The sequence below is a fragment of the Peromyscus leucopus genome, chromosome 8b, assembly GCF_004664715.2.
Source record: "Peromyscus leucopus breed LL Stock chromosome 8b, UCI_PerLeu_2.1, whole genome shotgun sequence".
Lineage (NCBI taxonomy): Eukaryota > Metazoa > Chordata > Mammalia > Rodentia > Cricetidae > Peromyscus > Peromyscus leucopus.
Window position 1 is genome coordinate 63,483,819 of NC_051086.1, and position 23,720 is coordinate 63,507,538.

General features: G+C 38.4%; 1 protein-coding gene across 2 annotated transcripts in view; it reads left to right on the forward strand.

Moving 5' to 3' along the window:
- Window positions 1–23,720, forward strand: part of Suz12 (SUZ12 polycomb repressive complex 2 subunit) — a 44,665-nt gene that overhangs the window by 17,629 nt on the left and 3,316 nt on the right. For both annotated transcript variants that reach the window (XM_028866945.2, XM_028866943.2), the window contains 11 exons: window positions 3,432–3,481; window positions 6,962–7,047; window positions 10,280–10,511; window positions 12,088–12,181; window positions 13,907–14,012; window positions 15,080–15,257; window positions 17,378–17,469; window positions 17,621–17,764; window positions 18,465–18,622; window positions 21,193–21,391; window positions 22,482–22,561. In XM_028866945.2, coding sequence (XP_028722778.1) covers window positions 3,432–3,481; window positions 6,962–7,047; window positions 10,280–10,511; window positions 12,088–12,181; window positions 13,907–14,012; window positions 15,080–15,257; window positions 17,378–17,469; window positions 17,621–17,764; window positions 18,465–18,622; window positions 21,193–21,391; window positions 22,482–22,561 — 1,419 coding nt within the window. The remainder of the gene's footprint in view (window positions 1–3,431; window positions 3,482–6,961; window positions 7,048–10,279; window positions 10,512–12,087; window positions 12,182–13,906; window positions 14,013–15,079; window positions 15,258–17,377; window positions 17,470–17,620; window positions 17,765–18,464; window positions 18,623–21,192; window positions 21,392–22,481; window positions 22,562–23,720) is intronic.

A 23,720-nucleotide genomic window follows, 5' to 3' on the forward strand; every position in this document is an offset into this window, starting at 1 on the left:
AGATGCATGAGGTACTTGGTTTGTTTACTTAGTAGTGTGTGTGTGTGCAAGTGCACACGTGCCACTTGTGCAGTGGAGGTCAGAGAACAGCTTGTAGGAGTCATGTTTCTCTACCTATGGGTTCCAGGGATCAAACTCAGGTCACCAGACTTGATGGCAAGTGCCCTTACCTAATTAACCATCATGACAGCCCTAAAGTTTCTTTCTGCTTTGTTTTTTTGTTTGTTTTTTTGGAGACAGTGTTTCTCTGTGTAGCCCCTGGCTGTCCTGGAACTCTTCTCTGTTGACCAAGCTGGCCTCAAACTCACAGAGATCCAGCTACCTCTGAATCCCTAGTGCTGGGGCTAAAAGCATGCACCACTGCTGCCACCCAATTTAACCCTGTGTTTTTAAAAATACCTTAGTTGAGTTAGAAAGTGAGTATTGTGAAAGTGTTTGCAACATATGAATCATTTTCTGCTTTTGTTTTTTGAGATAATCTCTATGTAGCTTGTGTTGGTCTTGAATTTGTCTTCTTTTTTTGTTTGTTTATTCTTGGGTTTTTGTTTTTTGAGACAGGGTTTCTCTGTAGCTTTGGAGCCTGTCCTGGACTAGCTCTGTAGACCAGGCTGGCCTCGAACTCACAGAGATCCACCTGTCTCTGCCTCCCCAGTGCTGGGATTAAAGGCATGCACCACCACTGCCCGGCCAAATAACCTTTTTTTTTTTTTTTTTTTCTGAGACAGGGTTTCTCTGTGTAGCTTTGTGCCTTTCCTAGAACTCGCTTTGTAGACCAGGCTGGCCTCGAACTCACAGAGATCTGCCTGCCTCTGCCTCCCGAGTGCTGAGATTAAAAAGGCGTGTGCCACCACTGCCCGGCGAATTTGTCTTCTTGTCTCAGCCTCCAGACTGCCATGATTGCCTTTGCCATTGTGCTCTGTTCTTTTTTCCTTTCTTCAAATAACCCTTTATATATATATATTCCCAGCACCTACAAGGCGACTCTCAGCCATCAGTAATTTCAGTTCCAGGAACTCCAACACTCTCTTTGGTCTTCCTTTGTAGGCACCAGGCATGCAAGTGGTATACAGACATGCACCAGGGCAAAACACCCATAAACATCATGGGTTTGTTTTTTTTAATACCAATCCCATTATATAACAGTTTTGTTGATACTTCAGTTATGGTTATTGCTCTTAGTTTTTCCTTTGTATTTTATTTTTTCTAACTTTGCTTCTACCTTTACTCATTTCCATAGTCATTTTGTTTTTTTACTGACACTTTTGGTTTTTGGAAACAGGGACTCTCTGTAGCTCTGGCTGTTCTAGAACTCATAAAAATGTATAGACCAGGCTTCATTCTTGCATTCTTAGCATTGTTCTTGAAATGCTATCTCAGTAGCCCTATCCTGTAATGTTCTAGCAGATTTTATGGAATATTCTACTAAGGATAAAGGGATCCTCATATCTGTTACTGGAAAAAAAAGCTTACTTGCCTCTAATTCTCTCAAAAAATAGGGGTTGGGGATGTAGCTCAGTGGTAAAGCGCTTGTCTAGCAAGCGGAAGGCCCTGGGTTCAGTCCTCAGCTCCGGAAAACAAACAAACAAACAAAAAAATAGAAGTTTTGGGAAGATTTTTCTAGGTCCTCTTTGCTATGTTTCATTTCTAGTCATTACTTATGTAACACTTGGCAGCCTGCTTCACTCTCTGTAACTCCCATTTCTTTTTGTACACACACCTAGAGTGTTACCATTTTAAGAAAACTACACATGTACTGGATTATAGAGCTTTTGCATAGCTGTGACCAAAATACAGGAGATAGGGAGAAGACACTTGTCTTGGCTCATGATTTTAGAAGTGTCAGTCCATTGGGGTGGTAAATACATAGTGGGAGTGAAGTCCATAGTGTGTCAGGTGGAAGCAGAAAAACAACATAGAGGAAGGGCCTCCTTCCTACAAGCAGCCCTACCACTGATTTTTCAGCATGTCCTAATAATGTCTTCTTCACAATTGTGAATCTGTGCATTAGTTCCCCGTGTTCATTAGCTGCTCTGGAAATGTCATCCTAGCCACATCTAGAAGTGTGTTTTCCTATCTTAGGATTCCTAACCAGCATTCATAGCCTTTCCTTTACTGAGCTTTGTTCCTCTGTTCACTTTAGTTCTTCTCTATAAAAATACCTTGTTCTTATCTGCCGTCTTTTCTCTTGAGTCTTTTGTAATCCTGGTTCTTTGTCACCATAGAAACTGCAACAAATGTTCATTCTTTTTTCTCATTTAAATGTATTTACAAGAGCCTGTTGGTTTTTCTGTTAGCTGTTTTTTCATGCTTTTTTTGTTTTTGTTTCCCCCCCCCCCCCCCCCCCGAGATAGGGTATTTCTGTGTAGCCCTGGCTATCCTGGAACTCTATCTGAGACTAGGCTGTCCTCAAACTCAGAGATCTGCCTGTCTCTGTCTCCTGAGTGCTGGGATTAAAGATGTGTGCCACCACCTCCTGGCTTGCTTCCTTTTCTTATTGTAGAGCTTCTAACTCTTATGTGAAAAATGGCGTATTAAAGAAGTAAATTTTATGGGGCTGGAGAGATGGTTCAGTGGTTAAGAGCACTGGCTGCTCTTCCAGAGGACCTGATTCAATTCCCAGCACCCACATGGCATTTCACAACTATCTGTAACTCCAGTTCCAGGGAATCTGATACCTTCCTACCTTAAAGTAAAGTTATATTATTTAAAAAAACAAACAGTAAATATACATTTATAATGGATTTGGGATTGTGTGTTTCACTCTTAATTTTAGAATAAAGTAGTGGCTCCATATCATCTGCTAAGATGTGTGAATTTCCATTGCTTTGATATATTTGAAGAGCTGGGCTGGGAACTCAGAGGTAGTGTATTTGCCTAACATGGGAAGTCCTAGAACCATGGGAAACATATTAAATACTTCTACATTGAATTAGAGTCCATTGTCAAATATTTCTAACATTAAATGATAGGAACCCTTCCTTTATAGCAAAGACAATAAAGCAACACTGTGGTTATGGGGCATCATTTGGTGGTGTGCTCTTTTTGACCTATTCCTTTGGTGTTTTTACTTGTATTTTTGTCAGTTGTATGTGAGAGGAGTTGGTTGTGGTGTTGTGATTTTGTTTTTGAGATAGGGTTTCACCACGTAGCTTAGGTTGTCCTTGATCTGGATAGCTAATATCTTTGTCTGCTGAGCCGCAGAGATGACAGAGATTGCACTAGCCTCCATGTGTCTGCATGTGCTGTAGTGAAAGTAGACATACTGTTTTGATTGTTAGCAAAAGCAATTCAAGAGATCTGAGCCTGCGCAGTTAAGAGTGAGAAAATCAAACGTTCATAAATACTTGGAATACCTTTGCTCTCAGAGTATTTTAAGGTCTGTACTACATTTATTACAGAATATTAAAGTGGTAACTTTTTGTTTTATTTAGCTTGTCTGCTCATTTGCAACTTACATTTACCGGTTTCTTCTACAAAAATGGTAAGTATTGTAATGGAAAAATTCTTCATTCTGAATTATTTGTGTTCTTTCTTTTTATAATTTTGTTTTTGCTAATTTTCATTTGTTTGGAATTTCTTGTTTTTATTTTTTTTGTATGGGCTGGCTATTAAACACAATGTCCCTCTCAAGCAACTGTGTTACCACTGAGCTATACCCATAGCCATTTGATGCTTTTCAATTTTAAGCTTAAAATGTAATAAGAAAAAAATTTAAGTAGTTATCTCAGAAGTTCAAGAGGCCAAGCATCTTAGTATGACCCATCTACATATTATTTGTTGAGCTGGTGCTACGTCATTGGTATTGTTTTGTTTTTGTTTTGATGTTTTCAAAGAACAATAAAAAACTGAAATAACCACTACTACAAATGAGATACTATCTGAATGTCAGTACCAAGAAAATATATGGTATTTTGTGTTCATTGCAGCAAACGCTAAAAGTATGTTGGGGAAATTGAGTTGTTTTAAAAATGAATAAGGGCCAAGAGTGGTAAGGACCAGGCATGGTGGTACATGCATGTAGGAGGCAGAGAGTTCTCTGCGTTCAAAACCATCCTGGTGTACATAGTGAGTTCCAGGCCAGTCAGGGCTATAGACAGTGAGACCCTGACTCAAAGAACAACAAAGCAAAAAACAACCCAAAAATAATTAGGGAATTATTGAGGTGGCCTAGTAGATAACATGAGACCAAGCTTAATGACCTGAGTTTGATCTCCAGAACTCACGTGGTAGAGGAGAGAACAGACTCCTTCCTGTAAGTTGTCCTCTACCTCTATATACACATTTAAAGTAAATAATGATTATAAAAAGAATAATGCCTGTCAGCTTGTCCATCTTAAGTTTATATATCCTCTTATTCAGTGGAATAAAATTTTACCAGAAAAAAGCTTAAGTTTTTTTTTTTTTTAAATAGTTCAGTAAGTAACAAAGTTTAAGAGGCTGAAGAGTAGAGAGTGGTGGTGTGGTTGTCCAACATTGGCCAGGTTCTGCATTCTGTCTGCAGCCTTGCAACAAAAGACAGGTGAGGATGATAATAAAATAGTATGGTAACCTCTTGATAAGTGAGTCATGGTTTTTAATATTAGAAACTTCAAATCTGATCATATGTATATTATCCACTCACAGTGTTTAGGCCTTGCTTTAAGAGCTGACCTGTTTTGTATATGGAGGTAACCCAAATAACAATTTCTATTCTCTTAAATAATTTATAATCTGCAATTCCTATTTTTAATCATCTTTATTTGTTTGCTATAGTACTCATATGAACTCATTTTAGAAGCCATAATTTAACCTTTATAGATTCATTAGCTTTGTTTCCAGGAACTTTTTTAAAACATAAATATATTAATACTAAAATGGTATCTTTGAGAACTGTCTGATAAAAAAAATTTTCCTTGCCAAGTGTAGAGGCACACAACTTTGATCCCAGCACTCAAGAGGCAGATGGATCTCTTAAAGAGTTCCAGATAGGTGGGCAGGAGAGATAGCTCAGCGGTTAAGAGCACTGACTGCTCTTCCAGAGGTCCTGATTCAATTCCCAGCAACCACATGGTGGCTCACAGCCACCTGTAAGGAGATCTGGTGCCCTCTTCTGGCCTGCAAGGACACATCCAGGCAGAATACTGTATACATAATAAATAAATAAATAAATTAAAAAAAAAAAAAAGAGTTCCAGACTGGCCAGAGCTCCATAAGTCCCTGTCTCAAAATAAAATAAAATCTTTATTTTGTGGCTAACAACCATTTATAAATGAGATCTGGTTCCTCCTTCTGGCCTGTTGGAATACATGCATGCCAAACACTATGTAATAAATAAGTGTTTAGTGGTTTTGTTTGTTTTGTTATTCAAGACAGGATTTCTTTGTGTAGTTTTGGAGCCTGTCCTGGAACTCTCTCTAGACCAGGCTGGCCTCGACCTCACAGAGATCCACCTGGCTCAGCCTCCCAAGTGCTGGGATTAAAGGTGTGCGCTACCGCCAACCTTCATAAATAAATACTTTAAAAACAAAAAAAGGTGCCGGGCAGTGGTGGCACATGCCTTTAATCCCAGCACTTGGGAGGCAGAAGCAGGCGAATCTCAGTGAGTTTGAGGCCAGCCTGGGCTACCAAGAGAGTTCCAGGAAAAGGCGCAAAGCTACACAGAGAAACACCGTCTCAAAAAACCAAAAAAAAAAAGAATTTTTTTGTTTTTGAAAAAAAACAAAAAAAAAAAAAGAATTTTTTTGTTTTTGAAAAAAACCAGAATAGAGAACCAGCTTCAAGGTTCTTAACATTGTTGGATGTGGTGGCATGTGCTTGTGTATATAACTCCAGCACCTGGGAGGCCAAAGGCCAAAGGATCAGTAGTTCTTGCAAGGTCTAGGTCACTTTGCCTGTTTCAGACAAACAAAAGGCCCAGAATCGGAGAAATTAGGTGAGAGATCTGAGAATGAGTTTATATACCTTGTTAGGGTTCCATTCTCATGGTAAGCATTGTTTTGACAATCTTTCTGTTTTGGACTCAGGATTATTTTTGCCATCTTAGAATATTTTCATCATGATTATAATTTTCAAAGAGACTGATTCAGCTATCTTCTCTCAGTATATGTTGCATAAAAAGATTGAGGTGGATTTGTTTTGTTTTTTGTTTTTAGTGCTTTTTGTTACTGGTTTTATTTTGCTTTGGGTGCTAGATACCAAACACCCATCCTTCAGCATACTAGGGAAGCAGTCTACCCCTGAGCAATGCCATAGACAGTACTTTGGAGCCTTGGCTTGCAAAAGTTTTTGTTATTTAATCAGAAAGTATGGACTTAAACTTAAAACTAAATTTTTTTTAAGTTTTCTAAGCCAAAGCATGCCTACGTGGTAAATATTTTTGCTCTTTCCACTTAGACCTTTTCTCTTTCTCTCTCTCTCTCTCTCTCTCTCTCTCAAGACAAGATCTTATTATGTATATCAGGCTGGCCTCACATTCACAGAAATGTACCTGCCTCGACCTTCCAAGTGCTGGGAATAAAGATGTGTACCACCATGTCTCACTAAATACATTTTCTAGTAATGGATTTTCAAAGAAGGAAAAGCATTTTTTTTAATCCTCTAGAACTATTTTACTCAAGCTTCCTGCCAAGAAGCTTTGCCTGCATTTGTCACTTTTGAAGAACACATCTTCTGTATTACCATAAACGTTAAATTTTCAAGTGAGAAGTAAATAGGTTAAGTGTAATTAAAACAACTGAGCCATCTTCTCAAATTGGGAGAAAAATCTTAGTCTATGGGCAGATACATATATTTGTCTTATGAAAAGTTTATTTTTAAAAAGAATGCTGCAAGTCTGGAACTGAACTGGGAAGAAAAAAAATAAAGCTTGTGATATGTTTTAATTATAGGAAGTCTTTTGAGATTCCTTAACTTAGGAAAATATCTTTTTTTTTTTCTCATGTATACATTAAAAATTTTTTAAGACATTGGTTTTTCTATTTAGATAAGCCATCACAAAACTCAGAAAATGAACAAAATTCTGTTACCCTGGAAGTCCTGCTTGTGAAAGTTTGCCACAAAAAAAGAAAGGTAATGTATAAAATACTAGTAGATGAAGTAGAATAATCTTTAACTGAACATGTTTCTTCATATCTACTCTAATTGTGAGCCAATTTTAAAACCTCGGAAATGAAGACTGTTGAGGCTGGGTTGGTAACACACACCTTTAGTTCCAGCAATTGGGAGGCAGGAACAAGCCAGGCCTACCAGAGCTACATAATGAGATTGTGTCTTCAGAGAGGGACAGGGAGACAGCTACATTGGTGGCTGACTTACTCTTATTATTACCTGTTGCCACCCTTCCTAATTTTCCCCTGAGCTGAGCATCTGTACAAAACAATTGGGAGCAATTGGGAGGCAGAAGCTGTGGTTTTAGGACAGATTCAGTTGCTTGTATCATTTAGTCTCAGGTTGTTTCTTAGCTACTAGTGCATTGATATGGATGTAATCTTTACAGTATTAAATAAGAGCTGAGAGAGTTTTTCCCCAAAAGATTATTTCTTATATTTTTGGCTGTAAGCCTATCCTTTAATGGCTGAGCAATCTCTCCAGCCCATATTATTTATTTATTTATTTTGGTTTTTGAGGCAAGGTTGCTCTGTGTAACAGTCCTAGCTGGCCTCAAACTCACTCAGACCTGCCTGCCTTTGCCTCCCAAGTGCTAGCACTAAAGGGGTTTGCCATCACCACCCAGAAAGATGATTTCTTTTATAGCACAATGATGGAAAAAAATTTACTGTCAGCATTATCAACCATTGACTTATTAATACATTCCATTAGATTCTATTTAGAAGATTAATTCATTTCATCATAGAAACAGCTGCCATAATGGCAACATACATTTCCTGAACAACTCACCAAAACCAACAGTATGTACTTGTGAATTTAAGTCCTTGAGTCTCTCTTTTATTAAAGGCAATAAAATTAATAATGGCTACATGATAGGAATGGGTATTTCTTTCCAAAGAGGATATTAGTATGTCCAGTAGCACAAGAAAGGGTGATAGGGTTTTTTTGTTCCTATTTTTTCCAGTGCACCTATGTATCATTACATCTTAAACAGGACTTAAACTATATAGAACTCCTGCTGGAGATTTCTTCCATACGGTTGAAAGTGATGAGAAACTTAAAGCTGACAGAGTCATAACAGGAAGCAGATTGGATGATAGGAGGCACATAACATATGAAAAAGTAGTATATGTAAAGTTATTCAACTCCCATAAAAATTTATGATAAGCAATAAAGTGAAATTTTAAAATACATTATTTATAAGGAAAAACTGTAGTTATAAGAGTGTGTCCTGTTTGTGTTTCAGAAAAAATAGCAGTTGTAAGCATCTTCAAAGGATGTACATACCCAATTGTTGATTTTTAGTCATTTGTGAAATGGAAGGCTTAGGATGTGGGTGAGACTTCCAATTTCTCATGTAGAGTAGAATTTTCTTTTTATCTGTAAATACAGATTTATTATTACTACTATTATTTATGGTTATTTTGACTGCCTGCATATCTGTGCACCATATGCATGCCTGATGCCTTAAGAGGCATCCCTAGATCTTGTGAACCACCATGTAGGTGCTGGGAATCAAACCTGGGTCTTCTGGAAGAGCAAGCAGCCAGTGTTAAGTTTCTGCTGAGCCATCTCCAGCCTGTTTTGTTTCATTTAAAGAATTTACTAAGTTGGTTGTGGAAGCACATGCCTATGTTCTAAGTCAGGAGCATCAGAGCTATGTGGCCAACTTCCTGGACTGTCCTGTCTCCATAGTTACCACATGAGTTGCAGTATTTTTCTACTATGCTCTCAGCATAATTAGTTATGGAGTAACTATTTCTCAGATGATTGCTGTCTTTCCTGTTAAAGAATATATAAATATATATATATATATAATAGATGGGGATTTACTGTTCTGTAACAATGGGGTTTATAGATATCTTCTCTTTCTGATGCTCCCATTTGTGATGTCAAATTTTAAAGGAAATGTTGAAGTTAGGGGATTTTAATATTTTAAGCATGCTACTAATTTCTCTCTCTTTTTTTTTTTTTTTTTTTTAGTTTTTTAATTTTTTTTGGAGACAGGGTTTCTCTGTGTAGTCCTGGCTGTCCTGGAACTCAGTATGTAGACCAGGCTGCCCTGCAGTTCACAGACATTCACCTTCCTCTACCTCCTAGAGCTTGCCCCACTACTGCCCAGGTTTTTTGTTTTGTTTGTTTTCTATTTTTTCTTTTTCTTTTTCCCCCAAGACAAAAGGTTTCTCTGTATAACAGCCCTGGCTGTCCTGCAATTCAGTTTTGTATCCCAGGCTGGCCTTGAACTCATGGAGATCTTTCTGTCTTTCTGCTGAGTGCTGGGAACCCAGGGACTCATGCTCTACTACTGACTTTATCACCAGCCCTTTAATTCTATTTCTTTTTTCTTTTAAGGTTTTTATTTATTTATTACATATACAGTGTTCTGCCTGCATGTACACCTGCAGACCAGAAGAGGGCATCAGATCTCATTACAGATGGTTGTGAGCCACCATGTGGTTGCTGGGAATTGAACTCAGGACCTCTGGAAGAGCAGTCAGTGCTCTTAACCACTGAGCCGTCTCTCCAGCCGCCATATTTCTTTTTTCTTATATTTCTTATATTTCCAGTTATCTTGATTATATTTTAGGTTTTTATTTTATTTACTTATTTTGAGGAAGAGTCTTAAAGTAGTCTGTGCTCCTCCAACTCGCTATATAGTCCAATATGAGCTTGAATTTGTGATCCTCCACCTGTACCACTATACCTGTCAGTATAGTGCTTGGGATTGAGCCCAGCACTCACGCCTCTGTGCATACAGGGGAAATTCTCTACCAATGCACTACAACATCCCCAGACTTTTTTTTTTTACTATATTGTTTTCCTAACTGCTTGTAGTTGAAGCAAAGCCTTGCACAGAGTAGACCAATGTTCTGTACTTTCAGGCCCCATACCTACATTCTAAGCCCACGTATTCCACATTTGTAATACAAATCTTGCAAATAACTAACAGTTAGATACTGGATATACTTTTCTCTCAACTCATTATATTGTAGTAATCTTCAATTGCTTTAATATTGGGAATCTGCTTGTTCCAGTTTTATTTTTGCTTCACAATTTTCAGCAGTATGATTATTTTAACATGCCATTTGATAATCATGACTTATACCATGTTTCCTATAACCGTGATTAGAAGTTTTAATGTAATTAATCATTGCCTATGTATAAATGTAACTTATGAATCTTTACTTTGCAGGATGTAAGTTGTCCAATAAGGCAAGTTCCTACTGGTAAAAAGCAGGTGCCTTTGAATCCTGACCTCAATCAAACAAAACCAGGAAATTTCCCATCCCTGGCAGTTTCCAGTAATGAATTTGAACCTAGTAACAGCCATATGGTGAAGTCTTACTCATTACTGTTTAGAGTAACTCGTCCAGGAAGAAGAGAATTTAACGGAATGATTAATGGAGAAACCAATGAAAATATTGGTAATTTTATTTCTATAATTTCACTAGATCTTATTATTGGATGTTAAAGTAGTCAGTGAAAATATTTGAATTAATATTTCTTCATAATATTTAGAATTGTGTATAAAGTATTTCCTGTTTTTTTTTTTTTTAATAACCTTGACTTTCTGTTGGGTGTGGTAGTTTGTGCCTGTAATCTAGTGCTCAGAAGACTGAGTCAGCAGAACACAAGTTTGAGGCTAACCTTGGCTGTAATGTAGCAAGACCCTATCTCAAAAACAAACCTAAAAATAATAGTAAAATAAATAAAATAACCCATACAACCTTGTTTCTTCCCAAAATTGGAAAGATTGTTATTCTATTGTTATTTTGCTATCCTGGAGATTGACTTAGGGCCTTCCTCATGCTGGGTTTCTGCTCACTGCTTAGGTTTAACCTGACCTTTCCCTTTTTGTCTTCTGTCTCTCTGCCTACCTGCTTTTTTCCCTCCCCTTTTCTACGCTTCCTGCCTCTCTTTCCCTTTCTTTATTTTTCTCTCACTTCTTACTTTCTTGCTTTTTTCCTTTTTCTCTTTATATATGGTCTCACCATTGCCTAGGCTGGTCTTTAAACTGGACTCATCATCCTTCCAGCTCAGCTTTCAAAGTGCTGGGGACTAGAGTACATGCCATTGTACTATCTTGAACATGAGCAGTATAGTACATATCACATTGATTCCTATACCCATTTTTTTATTCTAGCAGATCAGAATTCATCTTTGAGGTAATCATTCAGTTGATGTATAGATACCTACAATACAAAGATAATTTGTAGTACTGTTCTCAGAAGGCTTACAGCCTAGTTTAGGGAGCGAAATGTGGAATAAATAATTGCATTGAAATGAGCAGCTGCAGAACAGGTATATGTGAAATACTGTTAAAAGTTATTATAAGGAGCTGTAGCGATAGCTCATTGTAAACACTCTTAGAAGAGACTTGTTGCTCTTCTAGATGATCCAGGTTTGTTTCCTCTCACCCACGTGGCAGTTAACTGCTGTCTATAACTCCATTTATAAAGGATCTGACATCTTCTGGCCTCCATGGGTGGGCACTGTATGCACATGGTACACAAACATAAATGCTGCCCAAAGCACTCATAAAATATAAACAAATCTCTTTTTAAATTCTTATAATAGAACTCTGAGTAGTAATGAGAAGCTAGCCTAGCATGAGTCATCCCAAGCAAGTTAGCATTTGCAAATATGAGTTCTGATGGCCAATGATGTCAGGAAGTAAGGTCAATCCCAGCTGAGTTGTACAGACCTATAGTCTCAGCACCCAGTAGACCAATTGGAATGAAAGCCAGCCAGTGCATGGCCATTTCCAGACTAGCCTGGGCTATATTATGAGATCATGTTGTAGAAAAATAAAGATGGAAATAATACATGTTAAAAATCCAAAGTTGACACAAATGAATCTAAATATTGAAACATTGTAATTTGTACCTCATTTGGATAAATGAAGCACATTTTACTTTGCAGCTTTAAAAGGGACCATATATTGCAGGTGACACAGTTTCTTTCAAGTAATTGTTTTACAAAAAATTTTATTTAATTCAGATGTCAGTGAAGAAGTTCCAACCAGAAGAAAACGAAATCGTGAAGATGGAGAAAAGACATTTGTTGCACAAATGACAGTGTTTGACAAAAACAGGTAATATTGATGGTCCAATGAGGCTTCCTTAGTGGTCTGTAAATGTTTTCATTCTGAAAGAGAGTAAGGTGATACTGCTTTTGTTTGTTTTCTTCTAATAAGTGAAAGAACAAATTTGCAAATCTGAATTTTTCTATTTATCATATATAGTAAGCAGTAAGCAGAGATAAGGAACTATGAGTTAACTCAGTTAAAATTTTTTATTCTAGCTGGGCGGTGGTGGCGCACTCCTTTAATCCCAGCACACGGGAGGCAGAGGCAGGCGGATCTCTGAGTTTGAGGCCAGCCTGGGCTACAAAGCGAGTTCTAGGAAAAAGCGCAAAAACTACACAGAGAAACCCTGTCTCAAAAAACAAAAAAAATGGGTGGGGGTGGGGATTTAGCTCAGTGGTAGAGCTCTTGCCTAGCAAGTGCAAGTTGCTGGGTTCGGTCCTCAGCTGGGGGAGGAGGAGGAGGGGGAGGTTTTGAGACCAGGGCTTGAGAGACAGCTCAGGTTAAGAGCACATACTGTTCTTACAAAGGAACTACTCTCCCAGAGGTCCTGAGTTCAATTCCAAGCAACCATATGGTGGCTCACAACCATCTGTAAATGAGATCTGGTTCCCTCTTGTGGCCTGCAGACACACACACAGGCAGAACACTGGGTACATAAGTAAATAAATAATTTAAAAAAAAATGTTTGAAACCAGCCTGATCTAAATAATAGTAAGACTAGTGCAAACAAAAAGACATTACTAGATGAACAGGAAGGCCCTGATGGACATGCTGTGTGCAGGTAAGTGGCTATCAGGCTGAAGCATAGCCAGGTGGAGATGAAGTATATGTTCAACTGGTTTAGTACAAAAATGAAACACACAAAGACAGCCATTGAGATAAAATGTTAAAAAAATAAAGGTAAAGGGTGTATGGATATTATTCAAATATTGTTTGAACTTTTCTACATATTTAAAATTTTTCACAATTAAACCATGAGGAAAAAAATCATTTAGTTTCTTCTTAGCATTTTTCTTCATTAAAACAAAGACAAGTATATTTCATACAAAGAATATATTAGCGTGCATGTGAGGTACACAGAATAAACAAGAAAACACATGTGCCCCTAGGTGCCCAGAACACAGTATCGGCACAAGTGAAGCCTAGTGCAGGTACCTCCCATTGTTTACCACTAGACTCCCCACTGCGTCCCGGTGTTTTGTTTTGTTTTTTCTTTTCTTTTTTGTTTGGTTTTTCCCGACAGGGTTTCTCTGTGTAGCTTTGCCCCTTTCCTGGAACTCACTCTGTAGCCCAGGCTGGCCTCAAACTCACAGAGATCCTCCTGGCTACAGAGCGAGATACAGAAAAAGGCACAAAGCTGCATAGAGAAACCCTGTCTCAAAAAAACAAAATGTGTGTGTGTGTATATATATATATATATATATATAAATAAACCCACAGAGCCAGTTTATACTTAATGTATAAAATAGGTTTTGAGACTTCAGGAATATATTTCAAATGGTTAAAAGTAATGTCTCTAGCTACAGTAATAGAATTCTCTATATAGTTGTAATTGCTTTTTGTTAATGTTCCTTTTATCAGAGCTGGAATGTAGAAATTTTAAATCTTGCTGTGTATGTAAGGTAGTATACAAATTTAATGCTTTTTAGTGTACATCTGGAGTGTAGACTTTGTGTCCTTACAATAATAATACACAGGTTACTTTTTTAAATATATGTGTTTATCTTACAGGCGTTTACAGCTTTTAGATGGGGAATATGAAGTAGCCATGCAGGAAATGGAAGAATGTCCAATAAGCAAGAAAAGAGCAACATGGGAGACTATTCTTGATGGGAAGGTATGCATGGTTTAGAAGGTTGAGGACGCTTTAGTTGTCAGTTGTCAACTCTTTTTTTTTGTTTGTTTGTTTGTTTTTCGAGACAGGGTTTCTCTGTGTAGTTTTGGTGCCTTTCCTGGATCTCACTCTGTAGACCAGACTGGCCTCGAACTCACAGAGATTCTCCTGGCTCTGCCCTGGCGTGCGTCACCACTGCCCAGTTGTCAACTGTTCCCTAAATGCAAATTTTATTGGAAATAAGGAGTCTTTGTTTTTTGACAATAAGCAATTATTTTACTTTTTTGTGAGACAAGATGTTACTAAATAGCTCTGATTTTCCTAGAGCTCTCTGTAGACTATGTTGGTCTCAAAGGCACAAAGATCCCTCTGCCTTCCACCAAATGATGGATTAAATACATTGCACTACCACATTCGACACTTACCTAAACACCATGGTGTGCTCAGATCTCCAGGTTTGGTGTGAAGTGCATATTTGTTGTGGTTTCAAGACAGGGTTTTGGAGACTTGCTCTGTAGACCAGGCTGGCCTTGAACTCAAAGAGATCTGCCTCCTCTGCCTCCCAAGTACTGAGATTACAGGTGTGTACCACCACTGCCTGGCTGACAATCTGAAATTCTGACTGTTACGTGTCATTGTTTCCATATAGTAATAAGTAGCTGCCACTTCATGTGCCTGAGCTTTCCATTTCCCCAGTGATGACTTACCCCATACATTATTTGCCTATGCTTGGTGGGTTTTGGACTTTAAAAGTAAATGTATTTGGCTGGAGGAGAGATGATCCAGAGGTTAAGGTCGTGTACTGTTTCAGAGAATCTGCTTTCAGTTCTCAGCACCAATGTTGGGCTCAGGACTCCCAACTCTAGTGTGTCTCATACTCTGGCTTTTCTTTGGCACTGCACTGAAGCGCATTTGCACAGGTGTGCATATGTGCATATACATAATTTAAAAAGTTGTATTGGTTTTAAATAAATTCACATTGATATATTACAATGAATATTTCTCATTCCTGCAATATTTTTGAAGTCGTCATAACTCTTCCATATTCTTTTGTATGTTTCTTTGTTTAGAGGCTGCCTCCATTTGAAACATTTTCTCAGGGACCTACATTGCAATTCACTCTTCGTTGGACAGGAGAAACCAATGATAAGTCTACAGCTCCTGTTGCCAAGCCTCTTGCCACTAGAAATTCAGAGAGCCTCAATCAGGAAAATAAACCTGGTTCAGTTAAACCTGCACAAACTATTGGTAAAAACACCATTGCTCTCCAAATAGTGGTTTCAATGTTTTATGCTTTAGAGTATCTCAGTTATATTTTTGTTGCATGTATTATTCAGATACTATTTGGCTTATTAAGTTGTTGTATTAGCTATGATAAATTAGAATTTGCCTATATTGAATGTAAAGTTCTATGTTAAAGTCCTGGTTAATCCCTTTTTGGAGAGCCCTTGTGGTGGATGTTTTGGGAATTCCACTTTGTCTTTAACATTTCAGAAGTATGATAGTGTGTTTATCATATATAACACCTTAGGGTGGGTCTGTAAAGATCCTTGTGTCAATTTAGAACAAAATTTTCCACTAATTTCCCTCAGATAAGAAAATGATTGGTTTTCAATGCATTATTAAAATGTAAAAGTGTTGGATTGCATAGAGTATTTGCCTAGCATACACAAGGCCCTGGGTTTAATCCCTGGTACTACAATTAAAGAATGTGTACAGATAGAACCAGAGCTCTGCTGTATTCAGTCCTGACTTCAGGTGTTTTAGATCAGTTTAATAAGAACACTGCCCCTGATGTTAGAGCATCTAGTTACTTTTATCCGAGGAAAGAAAGTTTCTCTCTGACATTGCATGATCGTGTGCATCTGTTACGTGCAGGTGACTCTAAAGATGAGAGATAGAAGTGCCTTGTTCTAATGCCTTTAATGCCGGCACTTGGGGGGCTTTCTGGGGGTCATAGTGCGCCCCTGTCTGCTTGCTGTGCAGGCCTGTCAACCTGGATTGATTCTCAAATCCCATGTGGTGAGAAGAAAAATGACTCCTGAGAGTTGTCCTCTGGCTACCACATATGTAGCCTCGTACTTGAGTGTTAAACTCACTGTACACAAAGATAATAAATAAAATTTATAAGATAAAAAAGAAATGACCTGTGCCATGGAAAACATTTGCTGAGTAATTTCTAATTTGAGCACTTTTCAGAATATTCTTAAGCTAGTGAAATGGGTAAAATAATCACAAGAGAGATGGCTTAGTGGTTAGGAACACTGACTGCTCTTCTAGAGGACTTGGGTTCAATTCTTGGCACACACATGGCAGCTCACAACTGTCTGTAACTTCAAGATCTGACACCCTCACACAGACATACATGCAGAAAACACCAATAAACATAAAATAAAAAATAATTTTTAAAAAATCACAGGGAAACTAAAACAACTTTATGACAGAATTGTATGTGTGGGATCATTCTTTTTGTTACACAAACACTAAATTTTTCATTAAGTCTGAAGAAATAGACTAAAATCTTGAAGGATGATTATTTTTGGAGTTTGGATTGAATATAAAACCATCAGTTTTCAACCTCTAATAAGGGAGCTTTTAGAGGATGACTTCTTGCTATTTTGCACCAACAACCAGTCAGGGCTAGGTTTGTATAGCTCTGTGATACAGGTGAATGGCATGTGTGAGGGAGGGCCTGAATTCAACCACAGCACCACCTAAAACAAAACAAAACAAAAAACCTTCTTTGAAGTATTTAAAAACTTTGTGGTGACTGCATAGAATTATTTGGGGTCATTTTTATTATGGTTTAAGATAACAAAGGATGGGCCAGGTGTGGCAGTGCACACTTTTAATCCCAGCACTTGGGAGGCAGAGACACACAAATCTTTGTGAGTTAAAAGTCCAATCTGGTCTAAGTGAGTTCCAGGATAGCCAGGACTCTTGTTACACAGAGAAACTTGTCTTGAAAAAAAAAAGAGTCCTTAATGGGTGGTGACAAACTCGCTGAGGTTGAGGCCAGCTTGGTCAACGGAGTAATACCTGATTATTGATCAAATATTAAATAATGTTTTCCTAATACATCTTTCATTATCACTGTTAAGAACAGAAATACCAGCTGGGTGGTGGTGGCATATGCCTTTAATCCCCGCACTGGGAGGCAGAGCCAGGCGAATATCTGAGTTCGAGGCCAGCCTGATCTCCAAAGGGAGTTCCAGGGAAGGCGCAAAGCTACACAGAAAAACCCTGTCTCAAAAAACCAAAAAAAAAAAAAAAAAAAAAAAACAGTTATAAATTTTTGTTCAATAATATTGGAAAGATACTTTATAGAAGAGAGTCTTTTCATCAAATAAGCAGGTTTATATTTTCAGCTGTTAAGGAGACACCGACGACAGAGTTGCAGACAAGGAAAGAAAAGGATACTTCAAATGAAAATCGCCAGAAATTAAGAATATTTTATCAGGTAAACACATCTGACTGGTTCATTTTAAATAATTGTGAAATACAGTTTTGTATGTTATATCTGAATATTTTTCATGTTAAACTGTTTTTAGAGATAATGAAACAGTGCTTAGAAATGTGCAAGTTGTGAGCTTGATGTTTTTTGTTTTTAGTTCCTTTATAATAATAATACAAGACAACAGACAGAAGCCAGAGATGACCTGCACTGCCCTTGGTGCACTCTCAACTGCCGTAAGCTGTATAGTCTACTCAAGCATCTAAAACTCTGCCACAGCAGGTTTATCTTCAATTATGTAGTAAGTAGGTTTTTTGATTGCTTACCAATAGTACACATCATACCTAGGACCACCTTAAAGAAAGTGCACTTTGCATGTAAATAGTGGAGCGTCTGCCTAGATCACATTCATTGGGTGATTTTTTTATTTTATTTATGTTGAATAGTAGTAAATATTTGTATATACCATAAATTCATCGAATATAGTTAAGAGGAATTTCCTCCTTGGTTGAGAAAGAAATAGTTTATGCAAAGTCACCAGACCAATAAATGAGTTCTGTAAGATTTTAATTTACTTTTTTTTGTGGTTTTTTGTTTTGTTTTTCCAGACTGGGTTTCTCTGTGTAGCTTTGGCACCTTTCCTGGAACTCTCTCTAGACCAGGCTGGCTTTGAACTCACAGAGATACGCCTGGCTTAATTTACTTTTTGTAGGGTTTTGTTTTTGTTTTTTGAAACCAGGCCTTATCTGTAGCTAGACTGCCCTGTCTTCCTACTTCTGGGGTTTGCATGTGGAGCCACCATGCCTGGCCTGCATTTTTTTTTTTTTTTTTTTTTTTTAAGTCTTATGTGTTCTATCAAGCTGATAATGTTTGTCTTATTTTAGTTTTCAAAACATAAAGAACCTAATAGCTGTATTTTAATTAAATTGGAAGAATATATGTTTAGAATAGGATTATTAATATTTTCTTTCCTTAAACACCCTGTTTTTTGTTTTTTATAGTATCATCCAAAAGGTGCTAGGATAGATGTCTCTATCAATGAGTGTTATGATGGCTCATATGCAGGAAATCCTCAGGATATTCATCGCCAACCTGGATTTGCTTTTAGTCGAAATGGACCAGTAAAGAGAACACCTATCACACACATTCTTGTGTGCAGGTAGGCAGAAAGCTTATACTCGGAATTTTATTTGTTATTGATTCTATGTGTATTGGGGGGGGGGAATTCTCCTCCCATTGTGTGGGTCCCAGGGATTAATTGAGGCAGTCAGGATAGGCAGCTTATGCCCTTTTATTGATGTAGAATAGCAGAGGATCCAGAAAAGGCTGGTGTTTGGGTAGGAATGTGTCAGTATTAAGTCTCTGAAGTAGTACACTATTTCATAATCCTTCTAGACCCTGTTTCTACCAGGTTTTTTCTCTTTTACTTTGAACTTTCCCAAGTTTTATCGTTTGTGTGGTGCTGAGGATTAAGGTTGGGGCTGTATACATGCTAGACAGCACTCTATTGATGTAACCTGTTTTTCAAGTTTTTAGCATTTAATCAGTCTATCTAGAGAGATTTTCTTTTTTCCCAAGACAACTGTGTAGCCCTGACTGTTCTGGAACTCACTCTGTAGACCAAGTTGTCCTTGAACTCAGAGATCTGCCTGCCTCTGCCTCCCAAGTGCTGAGATTGAAGACGTGCACCACCATGGTGGCTGGCATTTATTTACTAATGTTGCTACTCCTTCATTGTATTGTGGACTTAGAGAATTCTGTACATTGGGAATGGAGAGATGGCTCGAGGTTAAAATCAGTTGCACTGCAGAGGACCCAGATCTGTGTGTACATACATACGAACCTGCGGAAAAGCGACAGTATGAAATGTAAATGATTCTATCGCTGTCATTCTATCCTAAGAGAATTGACATTATTTCTCCCTTCATTGAGCTTTATAAACACATAATAGTGGTGAGTTTGATACAGCAGATTTCGGCCGGGCAGTGGTGGCGCAGGCCTTTAATCCCAGCACTCAGGAGGCACAGGCAGGCGAATCTCTGGTCTACCAAGTGAGTTCCAGGAAAGGCGCAAAGCTACACAAAGAAACCCTGTCTTGAAAAAACCAGAGGGGGAAAAAAAACAGCAGATTTCACTACTGTGATGAAAGACTCATCTTCATAAAACCTAAAAAGCAATCAGGCATTAGTGGTGCATGCCTTTACTCCCAAGCAGTTGGGAGGCAGAGGCAAGTGGATCTCTGAGTTCAAGGCCAGCCTGGTCTACATAATGAGTTTAGAATAAATACTTTGCTCAGCCATCAAAGACTAGGCTCACAACCAAAATAATATAAATATTATATTGAACAGTTCTGATATATAATATTAATTATTTTTGAGACAGTTTTGCTCTGTAATACCCTGGAATTTATGTATAAGTAAATGCCAGGTAAATGTGGGTGCCCAAGACCCCAGAAGATGGTGTCCGGTCCCCTGGATCTAGAAATAGGTAGTTGTGATCTGGATGTAGATGTTGGGATCTGATCTTGGATTTTCTGCGTGTACACTTAACCACTGAACCATTTCTACATCTCACTCAAATGTTTTTTGTTGTTGTTTTGTTGTGGCTGGGTTTTTTTTGTTTTGTTTTTATTTTTGTTTTTAGAGATGGGGTTTCTCTGTGTAGCCCTGGCTGCCCTGGAACTCAGTCTAGACCAGGCTGGCCTGGAAGAACTCACAGATATCCACCTGGCCCTTGTATACATTTTTAACCTTTTTTTTTTTTTTTAAGTTCATTTTTCAGACCCAGAAACATACTTTTGTCTGTTGTATGATATTTTTGTTTGTGTTTTGACAAATAAAGCTTGCCTGGAGATACATAGAAGCAGAGCAGCCAGCCACTAGAGAGACTGGAGAGGAAGAAGCAGGAAGACCAGGAATTCAAGGCCACCCTGGGCTATACAAGATTGAACCAGTCTTTTAAAAGATAAACTGAGCTGGGTGGTGGTGGTACACGCCCTAATCCCAGCACTAGGGAGGTAGAGACAGGAATAGAGAGTGGGTGGAGACAGGATACCCAGCCCTTTCAGTCAGGATTCCTAGAGGTAAGTCTCGCTTATGGCTGCTGCTCTTTGAAACTTTGATGTTTAATATATAGTATGAGGGCTATAGTTTAGGCTTTGATCTCTAATTCTTGTGGGGGCAAAAAAGCAAAAGTGTCTTTGTCCATTTTGCATTGCATATTGAAAGAAAACACAGCTGGAGAGATGGCTCAGTGGTTAAGAGCACTGGCTGCTCTTCCAGAGGACCCAAGTTCAATTCCCAGCACCCACATGGCAGCTTACAACTGTCTGTGACTCCAGTTCTAGGAGATCCAACAGCCTCACACAGACATACAGGAAGGCAAAAACCCTAATGCATATAAAATAAAAATTAAAAAAGTATGAAGGGATGCTGCCTCAAGTGTTAATGATTTTTGTTTTATAAAATAGGCCGGGCGTTGGTGGCGCACGCCTTTAATCCCAGCACTTGGGAGGCAGAGCCAGGCGGATCTCTGTGAGTTCGAGGCCAGCCTGGGCTACCAAGTGAGCTTCCAGGAAAGGCGCAAAGCTACACAGAGAAACCCTGTCTCGAAAAAACAAAAAAATACAAAAAGAAAATAAAATAGAATATTTTAGATCTTGGCTTACATTTAGTATTTTATGGGTATATAAGTTGTTGTCTTGTATCAGCATTGATTTCTTTTCACTAGGCCAAAACGAACAAAAGCAAGCATGTCGGAGTTTCTTGAATCTGAAGATGGAGAAGTAGAACAGCAAAGAACATACAGTAGTGGCCACAATCGTCTCTATTTCCACAGTGATACCTGCTTACCTCTCCGACCACAAGAAATGGAAGTAGATAGTGAAGATGAAAAAGATCCAGAATGGCTGAGAGAAAAAACGATTACTGTAATTACCACTATTTTCCTCCTTCTCAGCAGTGTTAATACAAGTTTTGTAACTATTTCATTTAAAAAGTTATTTGAATATGGAAAATTTTATTTTCCTTGTGTGAGTTTGTATTGGGTACTTTGATTTTTTTTTATTCCTACATATATATATATATATATATATATATATATATATATTTTATTTTTTTATTTTTTTATTTTTTTTGTGTTTTGAGACAGGGTTTCTCTGTGTAGTTTTGGTGCCTATCCTGGATCTCACTCTGTAGACCAGGCTGGCCTCGAACTCACAGAGATCCGCCTGGCTCTGCCTCCCGAGTGCTGGGATTAAAGGCATGAGCCACCACCACCCGGCTTTTTTATTCCTATTTTGAAGCTTAGGATTTCCTTTCTTTTTTTTAAAGATCTATTTATTTATTATGTATACAGTGTTCTGCCTACATGTATGTCTACAGGCCAGAAGAGGGTACCAGATCTCAATACAAATGGTTGTGAGCCACCATGTGGTTGCTGGGAATTGAACTCAGGACCTCTGGAAGAGCAGCCAGTGCTGTTTACCTCTGAGCCATCTCTCCAGCGCAGGATTTCCTTTCTAAGATAACTGCTTAAGTAAAAGTTGGTTTTAAGAGATGCTGCCAGGCCGGCGGTGGTGGCGCACACCTTTAATCCCAGCACTCAGGAGGCAGAGCCAGGTGAATCTCTGTGAGTTCAGGCCAGCCTGGTCTACAAAGTGAGCTCCAGGAAAGGCGAAAAGCTACACAGAGAAACCCTGTCTCAAAAAACCAAAAACAGAAATGCTGCCAGATGTGATAGATAGAGGCAGGTGGGTTAAATTTGAGGACAGCCTTGTCTGCTACATATTTCTAGGACAGCCAGGACACGGGAGAGAGACTGACAGTGGTGGCACAGGCCTTTAATCCCAGCACTTGGGAGGCCGACCTGGTCTGCAGAATGAGTTTCAGAACAGCCAGGGCTACGCTGAAACCCTGTCTATTTTTCAGTTCCAAAACATTCTTCTAGTTTGACAGCCTGTTTTTCTTAGAAATACCATTTATGTTACATGTGTAATAGTATTTTTCTTTCTTTTTCAGCAAATTGAAGAGTTTTCTGATGTGAATGAAGGAGAGAAAGAAGTAATGAAACTGTGGAATCTCCATGTCATGAAGCATGGGTAGAGTGTTTCTGTTCCATTACTTCGTTCGTTTTGCTGCTTCTCATTCTGAGTCTGTCCAGTTTTTTTAGTTAGTTATTGTTTTATGTGTATGGCTGTTTTGTCAGTATGTATGTATGTCTGTGTTATCCCTGTGTGCCCAATGCCTCCAGAGGCCAAAAGAGGGTGTCTGGCCCCTTGGAACTGGAGTTAGATGGTTGTAAACTGCCTTGTGGGTGCTGGGAATTAAACCCAGGTCCTCTAGAAGAAGAACAAGTGCTCTTAACCACTGAGAAATCTCTTCAATACTCATCTCCCTTTTGTTTTGAGGCAATGCCTCTTTAGCTTAGGTGAGCTTTGAACTCCCTATAAAGCTAGGATGACCTTTAATCCTTATACTCCTGCCTCCACGCTACAACTATAGGTGTGCAGTGTCATGTGTGGCTCACCTTTCATGATTATTATTACTATTATGTTGATGTTAACACACACAGGGTGCACTGTTCACATGTGAAAATCCTTTGGGAATTGATTGTCTCCTATTGTAGATCAAAGAGCATAGCACAAGTGCTTTTCCACTGAGCCATCTCCTATCCCCCTTTTTAAGTAGACAAGAAGATAAATTTTTTGGGTTTTGTTTTCTTTTTGAGACAACATCTCTCTACATACATACCCCTGGCTGTCCTGTAACTCACTTTGTAGATCGGGCTATCCTCAAACTCACAAAAGATTTGCCTGCCTCAGCTTCCCAAGTGCTGGGATTAGAGGCATGCACCACCACACCATCAAAGATCATTTTTTTCTTTAGTGCCTTGCCTGCAAAGATTGCAGGGGTTGTGGTAATGATAGGTGAATCACCTGTCAGAATTTTAAACTATTACTGTATTATTGTCCTAAATAATACCCTCATCCAAAAATATATTGACTATGAATTATCTAATGATGCTTAGAATACTGCATAAGGGGCCTTGGGACTCTTTTAAGTATTTATTTTTGATGCATCAGTTTAATACTAGTTGAGTTGAACACTAATATACTGTAACTTTCTATGCAGGCATAATAATCCTAAAAGCTTAACACAACATGTCATTACCTTGTTTGGTTGTTTATTGAGGTTGGGGCTCATGTACCAGAGGCTAGACCTGAACTCATGTTCCTACTATACTCTGGGATCATGGGT